Raw genomic sequence first — 21,527 nt, 5'->3', positions numbered from 1 at the left:
TCCGTATAGTAGCGACCATCCCCAAAATCAAACCGGCGGACACTGGTAAGGCCACTCTCTTTGCGAATGCGAGAGTGGTGCTCGATGAGATCTGAAGAATAATATTTTCCAACCATAGTTAGCCTCAATCTTTCACTTATCTGTTAAGTTTGCAGGCCTTACCCCAAGAATGGTGAGAAGCTATGGAACCGTGTGTGGTTCCGGAGTCATCTCTCCTTGAGTCAATAGGATTCTCGGGATACGTCTGGATACTGTTTATGACCGTGAGCATATCTCCGAGGTTGCTTAGAAGGATTGAACGGGTGGAGTGTTACCTGAGATCTTGTGCTGGTATTTCTGACATGTCGTTGGTTCAGTATAACACCAACTCGTTTGACGGGTCAGGAGTTGTGTCCTGCTGCTCTACCTCGATGGTTTGCCTTGTCTCTGTTGGCCGTATTTGGTTCTCCAGGCTGGGCAGTTCCACCCTGTCAGGGTGCTCATATTGGGAAGCCTGTTGCTCTTCCATGTCGGCAACCTGCTTATGGTACAGGGCAAGCAGGTCCTTCATGGTTGTGCGAAGAATGCGACGCCTTTCCTCGGATCGCTTGATCTCGCTCTTGCACCTGTAAAACTCTTCTTCAAGGGCTCTGAGACTTTCGTGATCGCTCTGCCTTTTGGCCTCGCGCATCTCTGTTTTGGTCTCTTGGACTGCGCGTTCCCACCGCCTCTTGTCCTTGGCCACCTCGGTCTGTAGCTCCTGGCCCGCCGACGTCTCGTTGAGTCTGCGTCGCTCATCAACTAGTTGGATCTGCAAGTCGGTAGTAACTGGGTCATTATGGCTGGCTAGATGCTGGACGATATGTTGTTCCGAGTCAGGACTGTCGACTCGAAAACACATGCTGCCTTGCTCCATCATGTATCCCCAATACTCTGAGGTTTCTATTAGTTCCTTCTCGCGTAAGCGGCCCACTTCGCTCGAGACTCCATCCCACATGGTAGTGGCTAGCACTACATTCCTCAGGGCGTTGTGTCCACAAAGCTTCTTGAAGAGAAGTATATTCTTCTTGGCGGAGCCCTGCATACGCGTGTCGATGATGCGGTGCAGATAGATGACGCCGTGGAGAAGGATCTTTGCAACGCGAAAAGCTACGAGCTAGGCGGCAAGGTCGTTGAGTACCTCGGTGTCGCTTTTGTTGGAGTCATCGAAACCAGGAGTATCGATGAGATAGACGGTGCAGCTGTCTGACAGCACGAAGGGATAGATAGCCACGTCTGACGTGCCTGGTAATGTTAGAATGTACAGGAAGGAAGTGGATATCTGGGATGACCTACATGATCTCATGGAATGACCAATTGAGGCCGTGGCATTAGAGCCACAACACCTGGAGATGAAGGTGCTCTTGCCCGAACCTGTGACACCCATCACGGCGATGAATACATCTGTTGGCCTTTATAACTGGTCAGAGACTTTGATAGGCGTGGCAATGGGGACGCTTTCAATGCTGTGTACCTGGGTTCTTGACCACAGGGCCAGCTCCGCAACTCGGGAACAGGGCTGGAGTCATGCCTGCTCCGTGAAGAGCGCTTTCTGCCTAATGGGGGCAATTAGTCTCAGAAACTAGAAAAGGAAGAAAAAAGAGTTGATGTCTCACCTCTGGCCATCTTGTCTTGGTGATAGAGTGGTCGAGCTTTGGGATACAATGTGAATGTGGGGCTGGGAGGGATATCGAGACCGTATTTATCGACATCAACTAGAACAAGTGTGGAAAGGAGAAGAAGAGGCTTTAGGTCGCACCATGGGAGCCTGAATTAGGAGCTGATAGCCCTAGAACTCGAAAATGCAAATGTATGCGTTGTTGTCTTAGAAGGTAAATATCGACATAGTGCATCGCCGCTTTTATAGAGGGTAGCTTAGGCTTATCTTAGGCGTTACTTAGTTAATCCTTATCCTAGATTAATTACTTTACCTAAGCGTTTAAAATACCTCTAGGATATAAGTAAGGGTATATAAAATTATAACCCTTTAACGTACATAATAAGCATGCGACGCATCCAAGTATGCGACGCATTTTACCCTATCTCCTCAGTGCCCACAAGACTGCAACCAGGTCACGACGAGGGGTTGGGGCCAATTAAAATGCATCAAATGAAAGGTACTTAATGCCACACCTAAATTACATGGTGATAGAAGTCCCAACAATATTGGCTGTTACAAATCGCGACATTGCACAAGCGGCAGCCGTACCTAGTCTGCTTCCGGCTTTGGCAGTTACTGCTGAGCTCCTGGAAGGGACTTGTTTTCTCACCTTTTGACCTTATCTGCCCCTGCCGAAAGCCCTTACAAGCAAGGCAGGCTGAGTTTACCTTGCGATAGACATGATTGACCTCTCGATTGATGCGAACACGCTGTAAATTAGGGCTTTGAAGGTCACTCTCGTCGCCTGCTCTGTAACGTTGCCGCGACTGGCTTTTCTGGGCGTAGGTGTTAAATAACTCGTTGTAAATGCATTCTCGCCACTCTTTCTGAGTTGTGAATCGCTTCCAACTTGGCTCAGGACCCCGTAACTGAATAACGTAGCTATTGACGAGTGCAACGTCAAGCAAGAAGGTCCAGCAAAGAGCCTGCCAAGGGCCGCGGCGCAAGGGATGATCATACGCATAATATGACGTCAATTGATCGCCCCGATCAACGTGATTCATCTCATCATTATACTCGGCGGCAACAGTAGGGATAGAGATATCCTTAATAGCTTCATCGCCAAAGAAGCGGCGGATCTGACGGGCCTCGGGCTTCTTGGAGGAGGGCTTCTTTCTGCGGCGTTCAACGCGCTCCTCGCCGGAAAAAACGGTCGTAAAGAACAAGACGAGGCGGTTATCCTTCCAAGCGACTTGGTTGACCTTGTGAGATGAAGAGAAGACAAATTAGTAAGAGATTTATATGTGAAAGCGTCTTAGCGTGATACCTGATTGTCAGCCGTAGGGATCACCTTAACCTGGTTAAAGTCGTAGCTAGTACCTAGCCTTTTATCGCCTCTGAGATCGTGAACAAGCTCCTCGTTGATGCCGCTGTTAGCTCGAGCCGTGCCTGTGGCTCCGTGGCCATGCATGCGGAGGCTGCGGAAGAGATCTGCCGACGAGAAGAGGTTATCGACGAAGACGTGATATGTCGCTTTTGGCAGTGTATTTGCTAGGGCCACGACGACGCTTTGAGTCGAGTTCAAGGCGATAGGCTCGTCTGAGGAGCCCTCTTGTGTCTCTTGTGATCCTTGCGTGCGGCGGGTGCAGCGGCGCTTTGCGGGAGGAAGCTCAACACCAACGGCGCCGTATTGTGCGCCCGTGATGTGCCAGAACCAGTGGATAAAAAACCCTTGCTGTGCAACAACCCAGATCCTGAAGCCTCGAGGAATAGGCTTGCCTTTGACGACTGTTGTCTCGTTGGACCTGCCTGTGAAGCGGACCATACACTCATCTATAGCGAGATGAGAGCCCGGGATGAAGATCTCCGCCGACGCAGCTTGTATATGATTAGACCACTCGTCACAGGCTTGGAATACCTTCGGAAGAGGCCCGGTCTCGTCGATCTTGGTGTAGTCAAAAGGGCGAAGGTGGCGGTGAAGGATCTGAAACTTCCAATAGGGCATGAACCTGATGATAGAGTGTAAAGGGCGCTGTTCCCCCGGCTTTGGAGTACTCCAATGGCTCTTGATAGTCTTTTCCTTATGTAAACCCATATAAATTAGCACTCCAAGCCATACATATACTTCTGCAACAGAGGTCCCTTGCCAAGCTCGCAGCCTTGCCTTCCTTGTCATCGGGGTATTCCAGCTATCGACAACCTCATTTTCCTTGAGCTAAAGAAGCCAGCTTTGAGTGTATTGGACCCATCTCTCAACGAGAGAGATAGGAAGGAAAAGCTGGAAAAGCTGCAGCGGCGATGGCGGCGGTGTGTTAATGTGCAAGTTGCGTGTCTCTACGGGGAAGGGTTCAAATTTGGTGCCGCGGGCCTTATCGGCCGGAAAAACAGCCACCCGGGCCGGGTCATTAGGGTGCATTTGATGGCTATGATTTTCCTTGATAAAGCTCATGTCATCGTAGGCATTGAGGGCTTGTGCCTCTTGTGGAATTGAGAGCGTAGCCATTGTTCAGTTCAAAATAATTTGTATGTGACTTTGGCTGTGATAGCTTCATTGATCAAACTTTTTGTACCCCGCTTGTACTAAGGCTATCACGTGGTCAAGGTGGGGCGAGGTACGCGTTGCAGTCTTGTGGGCACTGAGGAGATAGTGGGATTTATACTAAATTTTAAAGTAGTGAATTGGGGCTCGGGCGAGCCTGTTAGTCACGTGCTTGAACACGTGACCACTTGATCAAAAGAGGCATCTTCCGCCGCAGCTCTTAGCTAGCCATCCTTTTCATCTTTACCTTCTAATTTACCTCTTTTTCAACTGCTTATTAAGCAGCCCTCGCAGCCTCAATTGGCTGTGGGTGGTCTGTGTGTTGTGTTGTTGTTCCTCCACAGTTAAAGTAGCCTTAAAAATTCTAAAAAATTATCTATAGTTTATTTAATAGTTAAGTTTATTAAAATACTATTTTAAGCCTAACGTATGTGATAAGCGAGCGTCGCAGTCAAGCGAGCGTCGCAGTCAAGCGAGCGTCGCACCATACTGTATAGCAATAAATAGCTAATTTCTATTTTTCTAAAACGCGCTATAAAATATATAAAAATCTAAAAAAAATATTTATTATTATTTAATTAGTAAGGAAACCATATTATATTTTTTATAGAATTTTAATAAAATTCCTTTATATATAAATCACTAATTATATAGTGTGAATAGGTTTTTTAAAAACTAGCTTATTAAGAATATTTTAAAAAATATAAGAAAATTTTAAATAATAGCTAATTATATTATTAACTAAACGTTTAAATTATAGCTATTTTAAGACTAAATTAGTTTTTTGAGAATTTTTTAAAATATGCTTTATAGGTTAAAATCTAAGTGCGACGCTCACTTGTCTGCGACGCTCGCTTATCATGTACGTTATAGCTATTTTATTGCAGCTTTTATTAAGCTTAAGAATGTTAAGATTTAGTGCACAGTATAGGTGCGTCGCATACTTAGATGCGTCGCATACTTATCATATATGTTAACTTAATTTATATTTATCCTTATTAGCTTAAAGGTTTTACTAAAAAAGTATAAGAATTTTATTTTATTTTATTAAAAAACTAATTAATTACCTAGCTTAACTACCTAGGTGTGACGATCGTATAGGTCCTAGGGGGATAAACCGGTCGTACTGGTTTATGTTGGCAGTGAATTAGGTCGCTGTAAAGGTATGGGCCTAATCGGCACGATCAGGGTGATATCAGAGATGAAAGGGTAGATTCCGTATTGTTATTAGACTTCAACTTGCCGAAGCCTCCACCGAGTCTTCGACGGGAAGAGTTTGACGTGGCCTCTGGCCCACGTAACTATCCGATAATTTCCCGACCTGCTGGCGAAAGCCGGCATAACCCGGGTGTTCTTACAGTCGCGTACTCTGAGGATGAGTGCGTAAGTTACGTCTGGTAATGTGCTTAAGGGTATTGAGTGTAACCAAGTTGTATTGATAGCTGAGGTAGCTAGTATATAAGAAAGTGCAGTGAGTATGTGCTATATACTCTGATGTTTTGATAGGAATGACCGTGAGTAGGAACGCTGTCGTTCCTGGATCGCGTCGCCCCTGGACCGATGTCGCTCTAGTGTATTGTCGGTCCTTTGTCTGATAGGTGTGTTATCCCTACGGATTTATAGAGACCACGTGATATAACCGCGAGGGTCGTAATACTAGGGTTTATTCTTATAATTTATAAAAGATTATATCTCTTATTATTTATTATATTAAACCTTAGCTTATATTATTTTATTATATTTTAATTAATTTTTTAAAGTTTTTATTACTTATTTAATATATTATATAATATATATAATAAGCAAGTTAACTAGGCAAGTAAGTTAGCTAACATACATGATAAGCAAGTTAGCCATGCAAGCAAGTTAGCTACTTTTCTTACCCTATAAGATTAAAATCGCAATAAAAACACCACAAACCATTTGATCAATTGAAACTACTTGCTATATTCTTCCCCAGACGTCTCAATCACTACCTGACAGGTCCTTGCATTATGGCCGGGCTGGCCGCAAACACCACAACGCCGAACCCCCGATCGCGCCGACCTTCCTTGACCACCACGTCTCGATGATTCAGCCACTACCTGCGCATCAGCATCCATTTGATCAATTGCCTGCCTTCCTTCCTCTACCGTTATGACCCCTCTTTTCTATAGCCGGGTTCTTTTTGCCCTCCGGCGCCGACTAAGTATCTTATTTGCCTCCTGAAGGTCTTTGTTCTTAGCAGCTAGTAAGGCAACCCGATGCATAACTGCCTTTGTCCCCTTCTCAAGAGACCTTAGGGCTTTAAGGATTGACTCTGGGGAGCTGCTTTGGTGCCTTCTGATTTATCTTTCGAGGTATTCAGATTGAGATCCGGCCTTAAGCATAGTCCTTAGGGTCCTTGAGACCTAAGATATCAAGGGCTCAGATCCCTCCTCGGCAGGCGTTGGAGTCCATAGCTACACATTAAGCTTCGAGACCACACTTTCTAGGTCAAGGGGAATAAGGCCAGCTCCTTTAAAAGCCCTCTTAATATTTCTTTCTATCATAATAGCCTCATGTGCAACGTAGAAGGCCAGAAAGAACTCAATCTTTAAAACGTGGGTTATAGAGCATCTAATTAGATGCTGTAAGAGTATCAGGCAGGTGCAAAACTAATCCAATAGACCAAAAGATCCGCCAGTGTCAGCACAACGTGCTGGCACTGCCTGCCACATCAGTATATAAGGAGGCCCTCAGGCACTTCGCATCCTTATAGATGCTTTATTTCTCGACCATAAGCCTTCTTCAGTAGCCCAAAGCACCCGACGTCAAGTGGCTAAAGCAGGTGAGAGGAATGAGGTGGCATACAAAGCCGGATGATCTTCTTCTCCTCGCAATATCTCTCGAATTTGATAGACTGGTGACTTTCGTGGCCATCGAGGATCAGGAGACAATAGCGACTATTTAATCGCTTAGCTATGCACCGGTCAAAGTGCTTGAGCCACTCGAGACCAGTCTCGTTATCGGTCTAGCCATTTTGGGTCGTTATAATAGCCTAATCGCCCGGGAGGTTACTATCCCGGTACCAGTTGGCAAGGTGATATTGGCCCACACCGATGATAAACGGCTAGATCGCCTGGCCTTCCGCATTAATCGCCTAGATGACTATAATCCATTCCCGGTTTCTAGGCTACACTGATTTCGGCTTTAAACGCCTTTCTGCACCTATGATAACTATTCCGCTCGCAATTATGCCCATAAGAAAGCCAGTCTCATCAAAGTTATAGATATTATCTAATTAGATGCCATACTTCGCGATTATATTCGCCACAAGCCGAAACTAATCGCGGATAATGGTTAGATCTTCGCACTTAGCTCTCTAGTAGTCATATTTACAAAAGAAACGCGTCTTAAGGTCTAGGTGCCGCTTAACGAAGTTATGAGCCCAACGTGTGCCGACTAGTGGCGCGTCGCGGTCGGCGAGCAATTAATCAGCCATTTCTTTAATACCACGAAGCCAAGGGGGAAATCCTCGCGAATCTAGGTCGAGAATAAAGTAAATAAGGATCTATTCCTCTAGATTAGATAGCCGATGTGATTTCTAGATAGTATCGCGTCGAGACTAGATCCCTTTATGGCGATTAATAAGAGTATTACGATTAACCTTATAGATTATTACAGCCCATCGGAAGCTAAGTTTTAGTTGATTTTCATAAGCCTGAAGGGCAAGAAGCATTCTAGCCTCATAATTAGTAGATAACATGCTAGGTGGTTAAGAATTAATTAATTAAATCGAGAAGATATTAGGTGAGGGATTTTTAGCCAACTTGCTTGCATAGCTAACTTACTTATTATATACGTTACTTTTCTTAACTTTCTAATTAGAAATTATAATAAAAATATAATAAATTATTTAATTAATTAAAACTACTCGCTATACTCTTCCTTAGATATCTTAATTACTACCTAATATATTCTTATCCCTTCAATTGTCGAGGACCTCCCGGCCGTACCCTGCCCCACACCACCCCTGTCATTAAGAAGGTACATAAGGGGAACCACACAATGCGTCATCAATCATCACTTCCTAAATCCTTATACAAACCATTCTCAATTACACGATGACTTCTCAATCGATATCTTCACCACTACCTATAGAGGCAGTCAACCCATATGATGATAATAGCTTCATCAATGAAGATAATAGCCTTCAAGAGCATGACGGTGATAGCACCCGGAGACCGGTTTTTCTGCCTGCCGAAGACCGAGGCTTCGATTTTCAACCCTTTGAGGTGCCGCGACGAGAACTTCTCGTCAATAAGCTGCCCCAGAACCCGCTGTTACTTTTCCAACACTTTATACCCATTTCTCTAGTCAATGACTGGGTCAAGTACACCAATGACTGGGTCAGCAGCCTCATCCAAAGCGGCGTTATTGATAGCCAAGAACACGAAATAACAGATCAGTCACGCCTCCACGCCTGGAAGCCAGTCACGGCTGCAGAGGTATATATCTGGCTTGGGATCCTTATTTATATGGGAGTCCATAGCGAAATAACGGTAGAAGACCATTGGAAGACCTCTCAGCTAGAGGATCAGCGGCCTGAACACTCGATAATCAAGTTCATGACTTATAATCGGTTTCAGCTTCTTTATCGTCATATCCGCATCTTTGACCATACCAAATTCACCGACGGCGGCGGCGACGACTTCCCTATCGTCTTCCAATGCGTTGAGCCATGGTCTCAGCACGTTCAACTTGCAACAACAGAGCTCTGTGAGCCGGGCACGCATCTTGCCGTCGACGAGGCTATGATCCGATATACAGGAAGGAATAAGCAAGTTGCATACGTCCCCAATAAGCCTATCGACACAGGCTTCAAGGTGTGGATAGCCGCTCAGCTAGGCCTCTTCATGAGGTGGATATGGCACCAGCCCGGCGCAAAGTACGGCCCTGTTGGAGTTCAGAAGAAGAAGCCGGCATCACAAAGAAAGAAAAGCAAGGTAAATAGCAAGGGTCCTAGCAAGGCTAATAAGGCCGACGAGGTTAAAGAAGTTATCTACGTGGCTACAGAAGCCGGGGCTAAGATCATAGCTCTCAACTCGACTCAAAGCGTCGTTATTGCCCTGATTAACCTGCTGCCGATATCGACATATCACGACTTCGTGGATAACCTCTTCTCGTCGCCGGACCTCTTCCGCTCCCTTCGTCAGCACGGCCACGGTGCAACCGGCACAGCCCGGCCAAACTGTGGCATCTACAAAGGCCTTGCAGAGGCCAAAAAGGCCGATAAGGCAGGGAAGTCAGGGTTCCAATTCAATGAGATCAAGGTCATCCCAACGGCTGATAATCAGGTAAAATAATCCAATCTTCTTCTTCTTATCTAGCTGCTAACTACTCTTCTTCCTCCCTAGGTTAACCAAATCGCGTGGAAGGATAATGCCCTCGTATTGTTCATTTCAACCGTGTTCACTGGCGATGAGACGACTGAGCGTTGGAGGAAGAGACCGTCAACGAAGACCCTAACGGCACGGCCAATACAGCGCTTTTTTGGTGGTGAGCCGGTCAAGCATATATCGACCCCGACCATCGCTGCTTCTTACAATGACGAAATGAATCATGTTGACCGGGGCGACCAAAGAAGGTCATATCTTGGCTATGATCATCCTATCCGCCGGGGCGCTTGGCAGGCTATTGCTTGGACCTTTTTACTAGATGTGGTCCTTGTGAATAGCTTTCTCTTACAGCTACACGGCCAGCCAGATTGGAATCGTTATGAAAACCAGAAGAAGTGGAGGGAACGCCTCTATAACGAGGTCTTCAAGGCCTTCCATCCGCAAAGTCAGTCAAGGAAGCTTTTTCGAGCCGGGGACGAATTTACGCCTGTTGCACAGCATAAATTCGTCCGAAGAGGGAAAAAATCAGAATGCCTCGCTTGTCAGGGGCTTCAATTAGGGCAACCAAGGTCAAGAAGCTCAAGGAAGCCGTTGGCGCCGGTCAGTCGCAATAAAAGGAGACGTCAATCAATTTGGGGGTGTGAGCAGTGTAATGTAGCAATTTGTAACTCGAGAGATTGCTGGTACTTCTATCATAGGCTAAAATAGGTGGGGAATTAGGTACCTTGGATCCGATGCATCTTAATTGGCTGCTTCCCCCTGCCGTGACCTGGCGGGAGGTCCTCGACAATTGAAGGGATAATAGGCATAATTCAAAGCGGAATAGTTATCACAGGCACAGATAAGCGTGGAAAGCCAAAATCGGTGCAGCCTAGAAACCGAGAATGGATTACGGTCATCCAGGCGATTAATGCGGATGGCCAAGCGATCCCGCCGTTTATCATCGGTGCGGGCCAATATCACCTCGCCAACTGGTACCGAGAAAGTAACCTCCCGGGCGATTAGGCTATTGCGACGACCCAAAATGGCTAGACTGATAACGAGACCAGGCTCGAGTGGCTTAAGCACTTTGATCGGTGCACAGCTAAGCGATCAAATAGTCGCTATCGTCTTCTAATCCTTGATGGCCACGAAAGTCACCACTCCATCGAATTCAAGAGATATTACAAGGAGAATAAGATCATCAGGCTTTATATGCCACCTCATTCGTCTTATCTACTTTAGCCACTTAACGTTAGGTGCTTTAGCGTGCTTAAGAATACTTATGGTCGAGAAATAGAGCTTCTGATTAAATGCTCTATAACCCATGTTTCAAAGACCGAGTTCTTTCTGGCCTTCTACGTCGCATTTTAGGCTACTATAACGGAAAAAAATATCAAGTTAGCCTTTAGAGGAGCCAGGCTTATTCCTCTTGACCCAGAAAGTATAGTCTCGAAGCTTAATATGTAGCTATGGACTCTAATGCCGCCTGAGGAGGTGGCTAAACCATTGACCCCTTAGGTCTCAAAGACCCCAAAGACCGTGCTTAAGGCTTAATCTCAGTTAGATTACCTCGAGAGGCGAGTAAAAAGGCATAAAAGTAGCTCCCTAGAGTCAATTCTAGAAGCTATATGGTCTTCTTCTAAGGGAATAAAGATAATTATATATAAGGTTGCCTTACTCGAGGCTAGGGTTAAAGAACTTAAATAGGCAAATAAGATACTAAGCCGGCGCTGGAGGGCAAAAAGGACCTAACTATAAAAAAGAGGGGTAATAATAATAGAGGAAGAAAGGTAAGTAATTAATTAGATGGATATTAATGCGTAGGTAGTGGCTAAATTATCAAGGAGTAGTGGTCAAGGGAGGTCAGCGCGACTAGGAGTTCGGCATTATGGTATCTGCGGTAAGCCTAGTTATAATGCAAGAATATATTAGGTAGTGATTAAGATATCTAAGGAAGAGTATAGCGAGTAATTTTAATTAATGAAATGGTTTATGGTGTTTTTATTGCGATTTCTATCTTAAAGGTATAAGAAAAGTGCGACACATACTTGCATGCGACGCATGCTTATTATATATGTTATCTTTTATTTAATATTAATACTAGTATCCTCTGCTAATATAAACCTAATATGACCGGTTTATTCCTTAGGAACCTATATAATCGTTATAATTTTTAACTATTGGTGGTTGCGGCTGCCAGCTCAACCCACCTTTGTGTGAGTGATGAATTATGATTCATTTATGCCCAACTGACTCCCTATATGAATCAAGTCAATATACATAGATATCAGGCTGCTAAGTTGGGCAGCAGGAGCAAGGCAGTCTGCGTGAAATGGCTACACTAGGAGCTGCAGGCTCTGCGGTTTCTCCTTTGCCGTGGCTTGAACGTCTGACCACCCTCAAGTGTAGTTGAAGCTGAAATTTTACAAAACAGTCCACAGGTGTGAGTGAGTCTCTGAGCAAGTTCTACGTGGCATGGCGCCGGCGAGGGACTACTTGAGGCATCTGTATGATAGAATAAAAAGGGTTAGCACCTAGAAGCCTGTTAGATCCAATATTCCAACACTGTAAGCCCTATGATGCTAGAGCACCGCTGGATCTGCAGCTGAAGCATGAGGCTAACGACGTGGGTTCTTCGATTGCGTTTTGCCAGCTCGTGGCTTGAAGCCGGCTATAGTTGCTCCCTCTTGTGTACGACTTATTCCCTCTACGGCTCTTTGCTTCTGCGGTGGAATCTCGATCATTGTGGACCATCCAACGCCCGCAGCTGAACCACTCGTCGGCTTGGCGCGGCGCTTCTCGGCCTTTGTCAATGTCAAGACGCTGATAAAGCGGCGTTATTTTCTCGCAACGAGTAGAACAGTCTTGTGCAGGCGGGCTGCTGTATCTTGCTGTATCGGGACGATTTTCCATTTATAGAAGTGTGAGTAAGGAGGGTATAGGCACAGCGCCCAGAATCGTGGCAATAAGATGATTTCCTACTTCAGTGCATAGCCGAGTTATTGCTTTGTCAATATTCTGTTTGCAAGCAACTCTTCCTCTGTCGGCTAAGCCGATATTTGAAGTTTTATCTGCATAATTATATGGCAACGTACTTGCTGAAATGAACTATATTGCTTGTAGTCTCCCATTAAAGAGAAACGAGATGTTCGACTTTGGATAGATGTTATACAGTTGAAGTGGCAGGTGGCTTTGAACCTAGGCACATCCTTGTTATAGTTTGAAACTGCATATTGTCTATCCATAACTTCACCAAAGCAAGTACAGTTGTCTGACTCAGACGATCTTGAACGATATTGTGACATGCAAATGGGTTTCGGCACGCCGTCCCAGGAACCGGATTCCAAGCCATTCCTATCCAATTTATACAATAGCCGCACAGCGCAAGCGAATAAACTCATGAGGCGATCCAAGTTTACTTTTGTTTGAGTATGGAATGGGCCACTTGAGAGTTAACTGACCAAATTCCAACAGTTCAAGATTACCTGCAAAAGGAACAAGTCGCAGCACAGTGCGACCGCCATCTTGAAATAACTCCGTAGTGTGTGATATCAACACCAACGATAGACTAATGGATCTCTCCCGTATGATAACTTCATGTAGATGAACTTGGGTTCTTCCGAATGGCCAGTTACACTGACTGGCTATTACCCTAAGAGGCCATGGTCATTGCTCTCAATTCCAGTCAATACTGCTACATAATATGGAGCGTGAGCACCGATTTAGAGTCCTTGCCGCTTTACGCTTAGTGATAGAACCCCAGACACTTCTCGTCAAGAGTCAGGTTGGGACGCTCCCTGCCTGATACATTCTTGCAGAGCTCAGTAACAACTTTGTGGTCAGGACATGCCTTGGATTCTGGCGGCAGAACTTGCACGCCGGGTGGTGGTGATTGATCCGTTTGAGTCTGCATTGCCTATCCGATACTAGCTGGACATAGTGTTGTACCCATCCTCCTCGCAATCTTGGGCGTGTTGGCTGTGTCTAGATCACTTACCAACAGAGGTCGTGAAAATGGCGCTCTGCATCAGTCAGACCATCACTCCACACGCACCAGAGTCTGAGACATGATGACGAAAGTTGATGGTTGCCTACTTATTGTGCACCGAACACGCGAATCGTGAATTTAAAGGGCCTCTCTCTTGATCCCTTTTCTATCGGTGAGAGTTAAGCGTCAAAGACTTTCACAAAAAGTATCTTTTAACAACTGATCTAGACTGAAGGTAAGTGCAGTGATCTTTATAGTCTATAGTTAACATGGCCTATTGTTTTATTCAAATAATGTCGCTTCGGCTGGATTTAGCAACAAGAACACCTCCCAGTCCTGTTGGAGCAGAGGCGGCATGGAACTCATCCTGTCACCCACCCCCGGTGGCGCCAGCACTTGGCATTTTGGGACAAAGAAATTTGGGCTAAGAAGGCCAAGAAGGGTGAATATCCTCCCTTTTTGAAGCAAACCATAGCACAATGGCGCTTAAGGGGCCCCGTTTAGGTAGAGAGCATGGCACGGATGTTAAATGTCCATGGTTGTGTAACTGTACCTCGAACAATAGAAAATCACTATAGGAATCAGCGTTCCTGTGCCCTGACAAGCTGGAGTGTGGTGGGGAGAGGTGCCGTGCCCATGATGTCTTGTTTCTCACTTTTGGCCCCGACTTCGGGTGTTGCTCTCCTGTTCATGCCGAATAGCCTGGTAATGGGAGAGTGGTGGTCATGATGTGTTGGTTTCCGCGCCTTGACTTATGAGGACCGTCGAGATACTGAGAACTCATCTGCGACTACAGATATAAGATTTCAGACAGATTATGAATCGAAGAAATTGAGAAATCTCATTCCCGTGGAAAGGCGGAAGGGATGAATGCTCTGAGACCCCTGAGACCCCTGTATCGGCCACACACCAGGCCGTGTTTGCTTCTTTCCCCCATCCCGCCAACCAGATCTCGAGCCAACCTCCAGCCAATGCATCCCCCATTATACTGTCTTGGCTGGCTCCACCGACGCTTTCCCTCCCACACACCGGTCTTGCAACGACGTTGAGCGAGTCATCCGATTGGCGATAAACACAGCCTGACTCTCCGCCTGTGTGACCACACTTCCGAGGGCACAACCAACAGACTTGATTTCAGCCAAGGTTTTTGATTCGAGAAGAGAAAAGAGGCAAGTCAGGCTCCGAGACTTGTCGGGTATCCGCTTGCTTCGTGCGGGCGTGACAGGGCTGCGAGTTTGGCATATTCAAACCAGGGCACGAGGAGCTTCTTTTTCTAGTTTCTTGCGATGATGGTGATTTGAGCTTACTTGAACTATACTGAGTAGCATGTTGAAAATGCTGGATGACTTGGGCTAACATCAAAAAGCTTTGAATGGCTTTTGAGCTGTCAAAACAACCAGCATTCCATCAAGAAAGGAGGCTTCCGGTTGTACCCGGACTTTCCTGCAACAGGGACGGCTCAACCAATCGTTTATAACGCCACCGGAATGCCTTTCTTGTACCTGCCGGCTCACACAGACAAGGGAAACTGCCCCTCGGGTAGAAACTGTCACTATCTCGACTTGTGATCGGAGCAGACGTTTGGCTCACTACTTCGTTCTTCGACATACCATAACCGCCACATGTTAGCATAGGTGAAGGCAATAATTACTTACTGAGGATCTTCCTAACTAGATTCTTTTCTAATACTTTATCATTACCAGTATGTAAGAAATTGTAGCAAGCCTCATAGGGACACACAACAGATAAGCTCCTTGCTATCCTCAGTGGTAGGCTGATTGGTGAGCTCGCTTACCCTGGGAAAAGTAGGTACGTAGGTACCGGCAGTTCAAAACTGCTGCCTTGAGAAACCCAACACAGCCTCGTGGTGCGGGGTTTGCGGTATTATACCACTTTCCTCTGCTCCAAGATAACTCAGGTCTCACAAAGTAACTACGCTCGCTCCATGGCTGATCCTCTGTCATTGGCGGCCAGCATTGCTGGGCTAATATCCCTCGCCGACGTCACCTTCAAGTATGTTTTCAAGTTCGCGAAAACCGCTAAGGACGCCAAGGACGAGGTGCAGGCCCTCGCCGATCAGGTTAATGACCTAGCTCGCGTGCTGCGCGTGCTCGAGGCGCTCGCCGAGAACCTGGAGGCAGACGGGCAGGGTTTCGACCCAGCTCTGAGAAACCACTACTTGAACCACAGTCACAAAACGCTCAACAAGGTCCAAACAAGGGTCAAAAAGGCCCTCGAGAGCTTCAACAGTGGATCAAAGTCAAAGAGCCTTGGTCGGCAACTCAAATGGCCATTTTCCGCCTCAGAAACAACAGCACTTCTCAATGACATCTCCAGTCACAAGGCCACCATTAACCTCGCGTTATCTGCAGACTCGATGCGGAAGTTACAACTTTCGCTGTCCAAAACAGACAAGTTGAGCAACCAGTTAGCAACCATAAAGGAGACGGTAAAGAGGATCGAGATCAACACCCTGATTGACGTGGACCGCAAGAAGCAACGCATCCTCGACTTCTTCATGCCCGTGAACCCACAGCCTGACCTGGAAACCAGTGTCAGGCTTCGACATGTCTTGACGGGGCTGTGGCTTACCGAGTCTCCACCCTTTGATCACTGGCTGCATACACCCGGCTCCAAGCTCTGGCTGACTGGCATACCGGGAGCTGGCAAGACGATTCTTGCGGGCTCGGTCATTCAAGAGGCACTAACGCGTAGTCATGATGCCCCTGGGATCGGGGCGGCTTTCTTCTTCTGTGACTACAAGGATCCATCAACTTGGAACACGGCCAATATCCTTGGTGCTATCGCCTCTCAGCTCGCCCGCCAGAAAGAAGAGGCCTTTGACATCCTTGCGGAGTATTATGTCGAACTTCATCCACCCCATGGTCTCCCAAAAACGCCTGACAGTGACGAGCTCCGGGCTAGGATCAGTCAAATGTCGGAACACTTCGACCAGACGCTCATGGCCGTCGATGGACTTGATGAGTGCGGTGACGAAGCAGAAGGCGTGGTGGACATATTGCGCGAGGTGGCAGACTACTCCGAAAGGGTGTCGATGGCCCTGTTCAGCCGTGATCACCTCAACATCCGTATCCGTTTGGACCAGGACTATGAAATCATTCACATTGCTGCACAAACCGAAGACATAAGGATATATGTCGGAGCTGAGCTAGAGAAAAGAATCAAAACCCGACGACTACAGCTCAATGACATGACTATGAAGTCCGAGATAGCTGAAATCCTCGTTAACCGAGCGGAGGGCATGTATGTGGTCACTGTCCCCCAAGTTTCAATTTAACTCACTCCGAGCAGGTTCCGATGGGTAGTCTGTCAACTGGATTATCTTTGCGACTGTGCCCATGATGAAGAACGACGAGAAGCCCTGGAGAAACTCCCTCCAGACCTGCCCGAGAGCTACCGCCGACTACTCGAGAGGGTCAACAGAGCCTCTGATACAGTGCAATCAATGGTTCACATGTGTCTCGGCTTCATTGCCTTTGCCAACCCAAAATTGACCATTCTCCAGCTGTGCCAGGCGGTTTCGACACCTTCTACTCTGGGTGCAACTCTGACCAAGAGGAACACGGTATCGGAGGATGAGATCTTGAGAAGGTGCAGCAGCCTCATTCGGAAATCCCAAGACGACAAACGCTTTGAATTCGCCCACTTCACTGTCCAAGAGTTCCTCGAGGATAGGGCGGCATTGGGTGATAACCCTGGCATCGACAGATTCTTAATCTCGAAGCAGAGCTCCCACTTGCTTCTGGCTACCCAATGCTTGAGATTTCTACAGCTGAAGAACTTTGAAATGGAGCCCATAGCACATGATGAGAAGCAAAACTTGGATGATGACGACCTGATCCGGACGAGGAACAAAGATTATCCCTTCTACCCGTATTCTGCCATCATCTGGATGTCTCTCACAAGAGATGGGCTCGACGATTCAACGTTGTTTAATCTCGCGAATTCGTTATTTCATCCTTCCAAGACGTCTCACTTCACAAGCTGGTCACGCGAGCTTGTACGCACTCTTATGGGCCACGATGGTCTTAACCCTTATGGGCTTGAACCACTGTTCCGGAGGAATGTGAGCAGAGATTCTGAAAAATCTCGCAAGGGTAGGAGTATACCTCCATTCCCAGGCCAACGCATAGCATGGCATCAACGGACTCTCGACGCTGGCTTTGGACCGCTCCACATGGCGGCAGTGCTCAACATTCCAGAGATATGCAGTTCGCTCGTCAGCCAAGGAGTCGCGGTAAACTCTCGATGGGGTAACATCAGACCTATCGACCTCGCTTTCGTTTCGTTCGCTGGATTACATCATGATCCTATTAAAGATGTCGAGTTGACGGCCGGGGGCATTCTCCCTTTCCTCCCTGTGAGTAGACGGAGAAACCTCACCATTGAGGGTCTCATTCAACAAGGGGCTAGGCCATCTCTGGACCTCTCCTGGTCAAATGGGAACCCTGTCCCGCTGCATACCGTCAGGATAGCAACTATACTCGATGATGTCACCCCTATTACCTGCTTACTGTCTTCGGGGTTTGTTCCCGATGAGATTGAGCTTTCCAACTTCAGCTCTTCCTTGCGCATAGTTGATCGCGCTGGTACTGAGGCAAATTCGTCAATGCGCTCGCTCTTGAGATACCTTACTGCAGAGCCTGTTGCTACCGAGAGGTGGGCGAAGAAGCTTGGCTCTGAGGCGTCTCGCTGGTGCCTGGAGGCAAGGCTCTCATTCTCTGAGCATGAGCCTCTTTTCGACAATCAGCTCTCCACTGCCAGAGATATGTTACCGGTGCGAATGATCCAGGCCATCATTGACGATGACGTTAAGTTGGTTGAGCGTTACCTTGCTTCCAGTCAACTCGACGTGGCTGAATATCGCCACGATGGTGGAACACTGCTGCACCTGGCAGCCAGGAATGACGCCTGCGGCGCCTTCGGGTTGCTTGTCGCCGCTGGCTCTGATCCTTACCGTGAGGATGTCGATGGTAGCTTGCCTGTCCACGTACATCACCCCAAGTATGGGATCCGGTTCTATGAGACATTGAAGAGTCTCGGCATCTCCCTCTCGAATCCAGACGCAAGGGGGATGACAATCTGGCACAAACTCGGCCAGACCCGCGCCATTGATGAGCAAATGCTTTATGAGCTCATCCAACTTGATCGTGAGGGTACAGGCCGTGCTCTCCGGACAAGGACGCTTGCTGGTGAGACGCTGCTCTCAATCGTGTTGCGGCCAAAGCCTCTTGACATGATAGGAATCGATTCATGGGGCTTTTCAGAAGAAGGAGAAGGAGAAGAAGAAGAACATGATGATGATGATGACAACGACGACGTCGGATATGAAGATGATGATGAGAGCCGCAGTTCGAAGCGAGAGCGAAAGTGTGCCGAGAATAAGGCCAAGAGGGAACGTGCCTTCTTCTCCCTCCTAGACGTATGTTCAGAACTCCCCGGCTTCTGGTCGAATCACGGCCCAGTAATGGGCGCAGCAGCTAGCCTAGGCTCCGGAAACGTAATGCGTCGTCTGGTCGATTTGGGCGCTGGGTTCGAGCCCGCCGTTGAGGGAACCCGGACACCACTGCATGAGCTATCGGGCTTAATGCCACTGCAGGAGGCGCAAATTCTCCTGGACGCTTACCAATACTCGAGAGAGTACAAGTTCAGAGGCCGGCTGCCAGTCGAGATGTACATCAGGAGTGCGCTGAGGGAGCACCTGGTCCCAAACGCCCAAGTCATCAAGATCCTGGTAACCCCTGGCGTGCTCCGCAACCAAGATTCTGAGGGAAAAACGCTGTGGGAATTTGTTTGTCGTCTGGCAAGCGATATGACTTCCCTTGCACCTGAGAAGGAGTTGACAAAATGGATAGACAATGTTCTGTTGACCATGGCTGGGCTAGGGGCGATGCAAGCCTATGAGGAGCGGAACGAAGTTTGCGGTGTCATCCTGGTCCTTGATATGGCTTCCCAACATAGTCACAGGTGGCGCAGGCGGCGCAGGCACGGATCCTTTATCACTGTCGACACGGTCCGCGAGATGTTGCGGCAAACTCAATACTGGGCGTCGGCCAGGGACTCATCTTCGGTACAAAAATTCCTCAAGAGAGGCATCCGTAAGGGCGACCTGGAGATGGTGCGGCTCTTACTCGAGCATGAAGTCGACATCCATCGTCGGATCCGGGGACCTTCGCCCCTTGAGGAAGCGTGCGTTCCTTATCGCCCCTATGATCCCGAGGACGAAAAGCAGATGTTGCAACTCCTCATCGACTATTGCAAAATCGACGAACTCAACGACACGTCCCCAGAGGATGGTCTTGGACTTCTGCACAGGCTCATGCTCCTTTTATTGGGGTCGGGACGAACACATATCGATAATATGGCCACCGCTCAACGCCGCACATGTGCCCGTCAAACACAAGATTTCCATCAATAGCCGACTGCAAGGGTCCTCAAAAGAGCCACTCAGTCGCGGGCCAGAAAGCAAGGAAAAAGAGATTGTCCGCTTCAACGCGGATGAGCTTAAAGATTATGGGAATGTAAGCGTGGGGCTTACAGTCAAGGTGGCAATCACGGTGGAGAAGAACACCCCGATCCATGGAACCGTGGTCGAGTGGGTGGCAAATCTCACTACAATGCCAGCCGCAAAAGAAATAGTAGAAGAACACGGCATGGCCGTGACGACGCGCCTGGAGAAGCCTGGCCCAGCTCCCCCAGTTTCCGCCAGTCGGTTCCCGAGCATGCGTTTCTGGAGCGAGTCAGGGACAGCGGGCTTCAAAACCGACATGTGGTACTGGAGAGATGATAAACGCCTCGCCGGGATTCGATGGAACGCTTCAGAGGGGACAGCATACGAAGAGGCTGGTCCCAATGTCCCCCAGTCCAAACCTGACCTCACCGGGGCGGGCGCCCTTGCTGTGGTTCAGATGCACCAAGATCAACGGTTCAAGATTGTTTGGATCGGCAATGACGGTAGCGTCAATCTTTGTTCACGAGAGAATGAAGGAATGGGTCCCGAGGACTGGAGCTACGGCGTCCTCGCGCCTCCGGGCAGTGCATCAACGCTCGGCGGGGGGTGTTTGGCGGCTTGCGGCGAAGCGCCAGTCAAGGAGGCTCGACCACGGCGCAATCCCGTCATCTGGTGGCTCGGCCCACGCGGAGAGATATTCGGGCGTCGAGCTGTACCTGACGGTCCCAACTCAGAGCAATGGGTCGATGTCGAGCCAGGGGCCTCTCTTCCCGCCGGCAGTGTCGACGTCACATCCTCACTTAAGAGGCCGGCGCAAATGGCGACTACGTGGATGTATGATTCTCGCAAGGAGGATGAGGCAGCGTGTCTCTTCTGGATTCGCTCAAACGGAGATCTTATGGGAACATGCTCGTACACACCAGCCCGCGAAACTGATCCTCCCTTAACAGGGACCGCGATCGCATATCGTAATGTTGGAGCAGCACCTGGCACTTCGGTAACTGCGTTTATTGGGAATGGGATCGGTAGCAATGGCCCGATGGACGCAAAGGCCTACGTGCTCTGGGTATCAGCTGATAACTCCCTCTGTCTTGGCTCCACCGGAGATGTCAACTGGATCTTTTTTGGAAGTAGTTGGGACCCCATCATCAGGATTGCTTCACCATGTTGCGCGAACCCCTTCTCTGATCTGTGTCTCCTGGGTCACTCGTCAAACACAGCGGCGGCAGTGGTATGGGTAGACCCCGACCGCAAGTTACAGCTTGCCTGAGCTCAATCGATACCTGGGACTTATGGTCGGAATGAGTGGTCGCCGTGGGGACGGAAGGAGCTGGAAACCCGGACGCCACACGGACAGGCCCCGATGATTGCAAGAGCCGAAGCGCCTGATGCTCTCGGTCTTAACGTGATTTGCTTTCCGGCTTATGGAGGGGGGTGGACTACTTGTACCGTCGACCTGAGTTCGATAAAGCCATGAGATGCAGTGGAAAGCATGGAAGTAGTTGACTGAAAGAAGAATATTTCCGTTGTTATTTAGTTGAAACATCTTTAGTAGGTATAAATAAGAG

The 21,527-nt window shown here is 48.0% G+C and overlaps 4 protein-coding genes across 4 annotated transcripts; 2 read left to right on the top strand and 2 right to left on the bottom strand.

Moving 5' to 3' along the window:
* Positions 1-352: 352 nt before the first annotated feature.
* On the bottom strand, positions 353-1,644 carry LRP88_04872 (uncharacterized protein; the record flags this gene model as incomplete). Its single annotated transcript, XM_083241438.1, has 5 exons — positions 353-1,111; positions 1,160-1,263; positions 1,315-1,430; positions 1,493-1,574; positions 1,635-1,644. 5 exons carry the CDS (start codon positions 1,642-1,644, stop codon positions 353-355), a joined length of 1,071 nt encoding a protein of 356 aa, XP_083102586.1.
* Positions 1,645-2,933: 1,289 nt separating this feature from the next.
* On the bottom strand, positions 2,934-3,623 carry LRP88_04871 (uncharacterized protein; the record flags this gene model as incomplete). The annotated part of the gene is made up of 1 exon (XM_083241437.1): positions 2,934-3,623. The coding sequence occupies one exon, from the start codon at positions 3,621-3,623 to the stop codon at positions 2,934-2,936; it is 690 nt and encodes a 229-aa protein (XP_083102585.1).
* A 4,619-nt stretch (positions 3,624-8,242) lies between these two features.
* LRP88_04870 (uncharacterized protein) lies at positions 8,243-9,484 on the top strand (the record flags this gene model as incomplete). The annotated part of the gene is made up of 1 exon (XM_083241436.1): positions 8,243-9,484. The coding sequence occupies one exon, from the start codon at positions 8,243-8,245 to the stop codon at positions 9,482-9,484; it is 1,242 nt and encodes a 413-aa protein (XP_083102584.1).
* Positions 9,485-15,432: 5,948 nt separating this feature from the next.
* Positions 15,433-21,229, top strand: LRP88_04869 (uncharacterized protein; the record flags this gene model as incomplete). Its single annotated transcript, XM_083241435.1, has 3 exons — positions 15,433-16,751; positions 16,800-19,844; positions 19,960-21,229. The coding sequence occupies 3 exons, from the start codon at positions 15,433-15,435 to the stop codon at positions 21,227-21,229; spliced, it is 5,634 nt and encodes a 1,877-aa protein (XP_083102583.1).
* Between the last annotated feature and the right edge of the window lie 298 nt (positions 21,230-21,527).

The sequence above is a fragment of the Fusarium phalaenopsidis genome (assembly GCF_050370095.1).
Source record: "Fusarium phalaenopsidis strain FUZ10S chromosome Unknown contig_32292, whole genome shotgun sequence".
Taxonomy (NCBI): domain Eukaryota; kingdom Fungi; phylum Ascomycota; class Sordariomycetes; order Hypocreales; family Nectriaceae; genus Fusarium; species Fusarium phalaenopsidis.
This window is presented reverse-complemented; position numbering and strand designations above follow the sequence as displayed.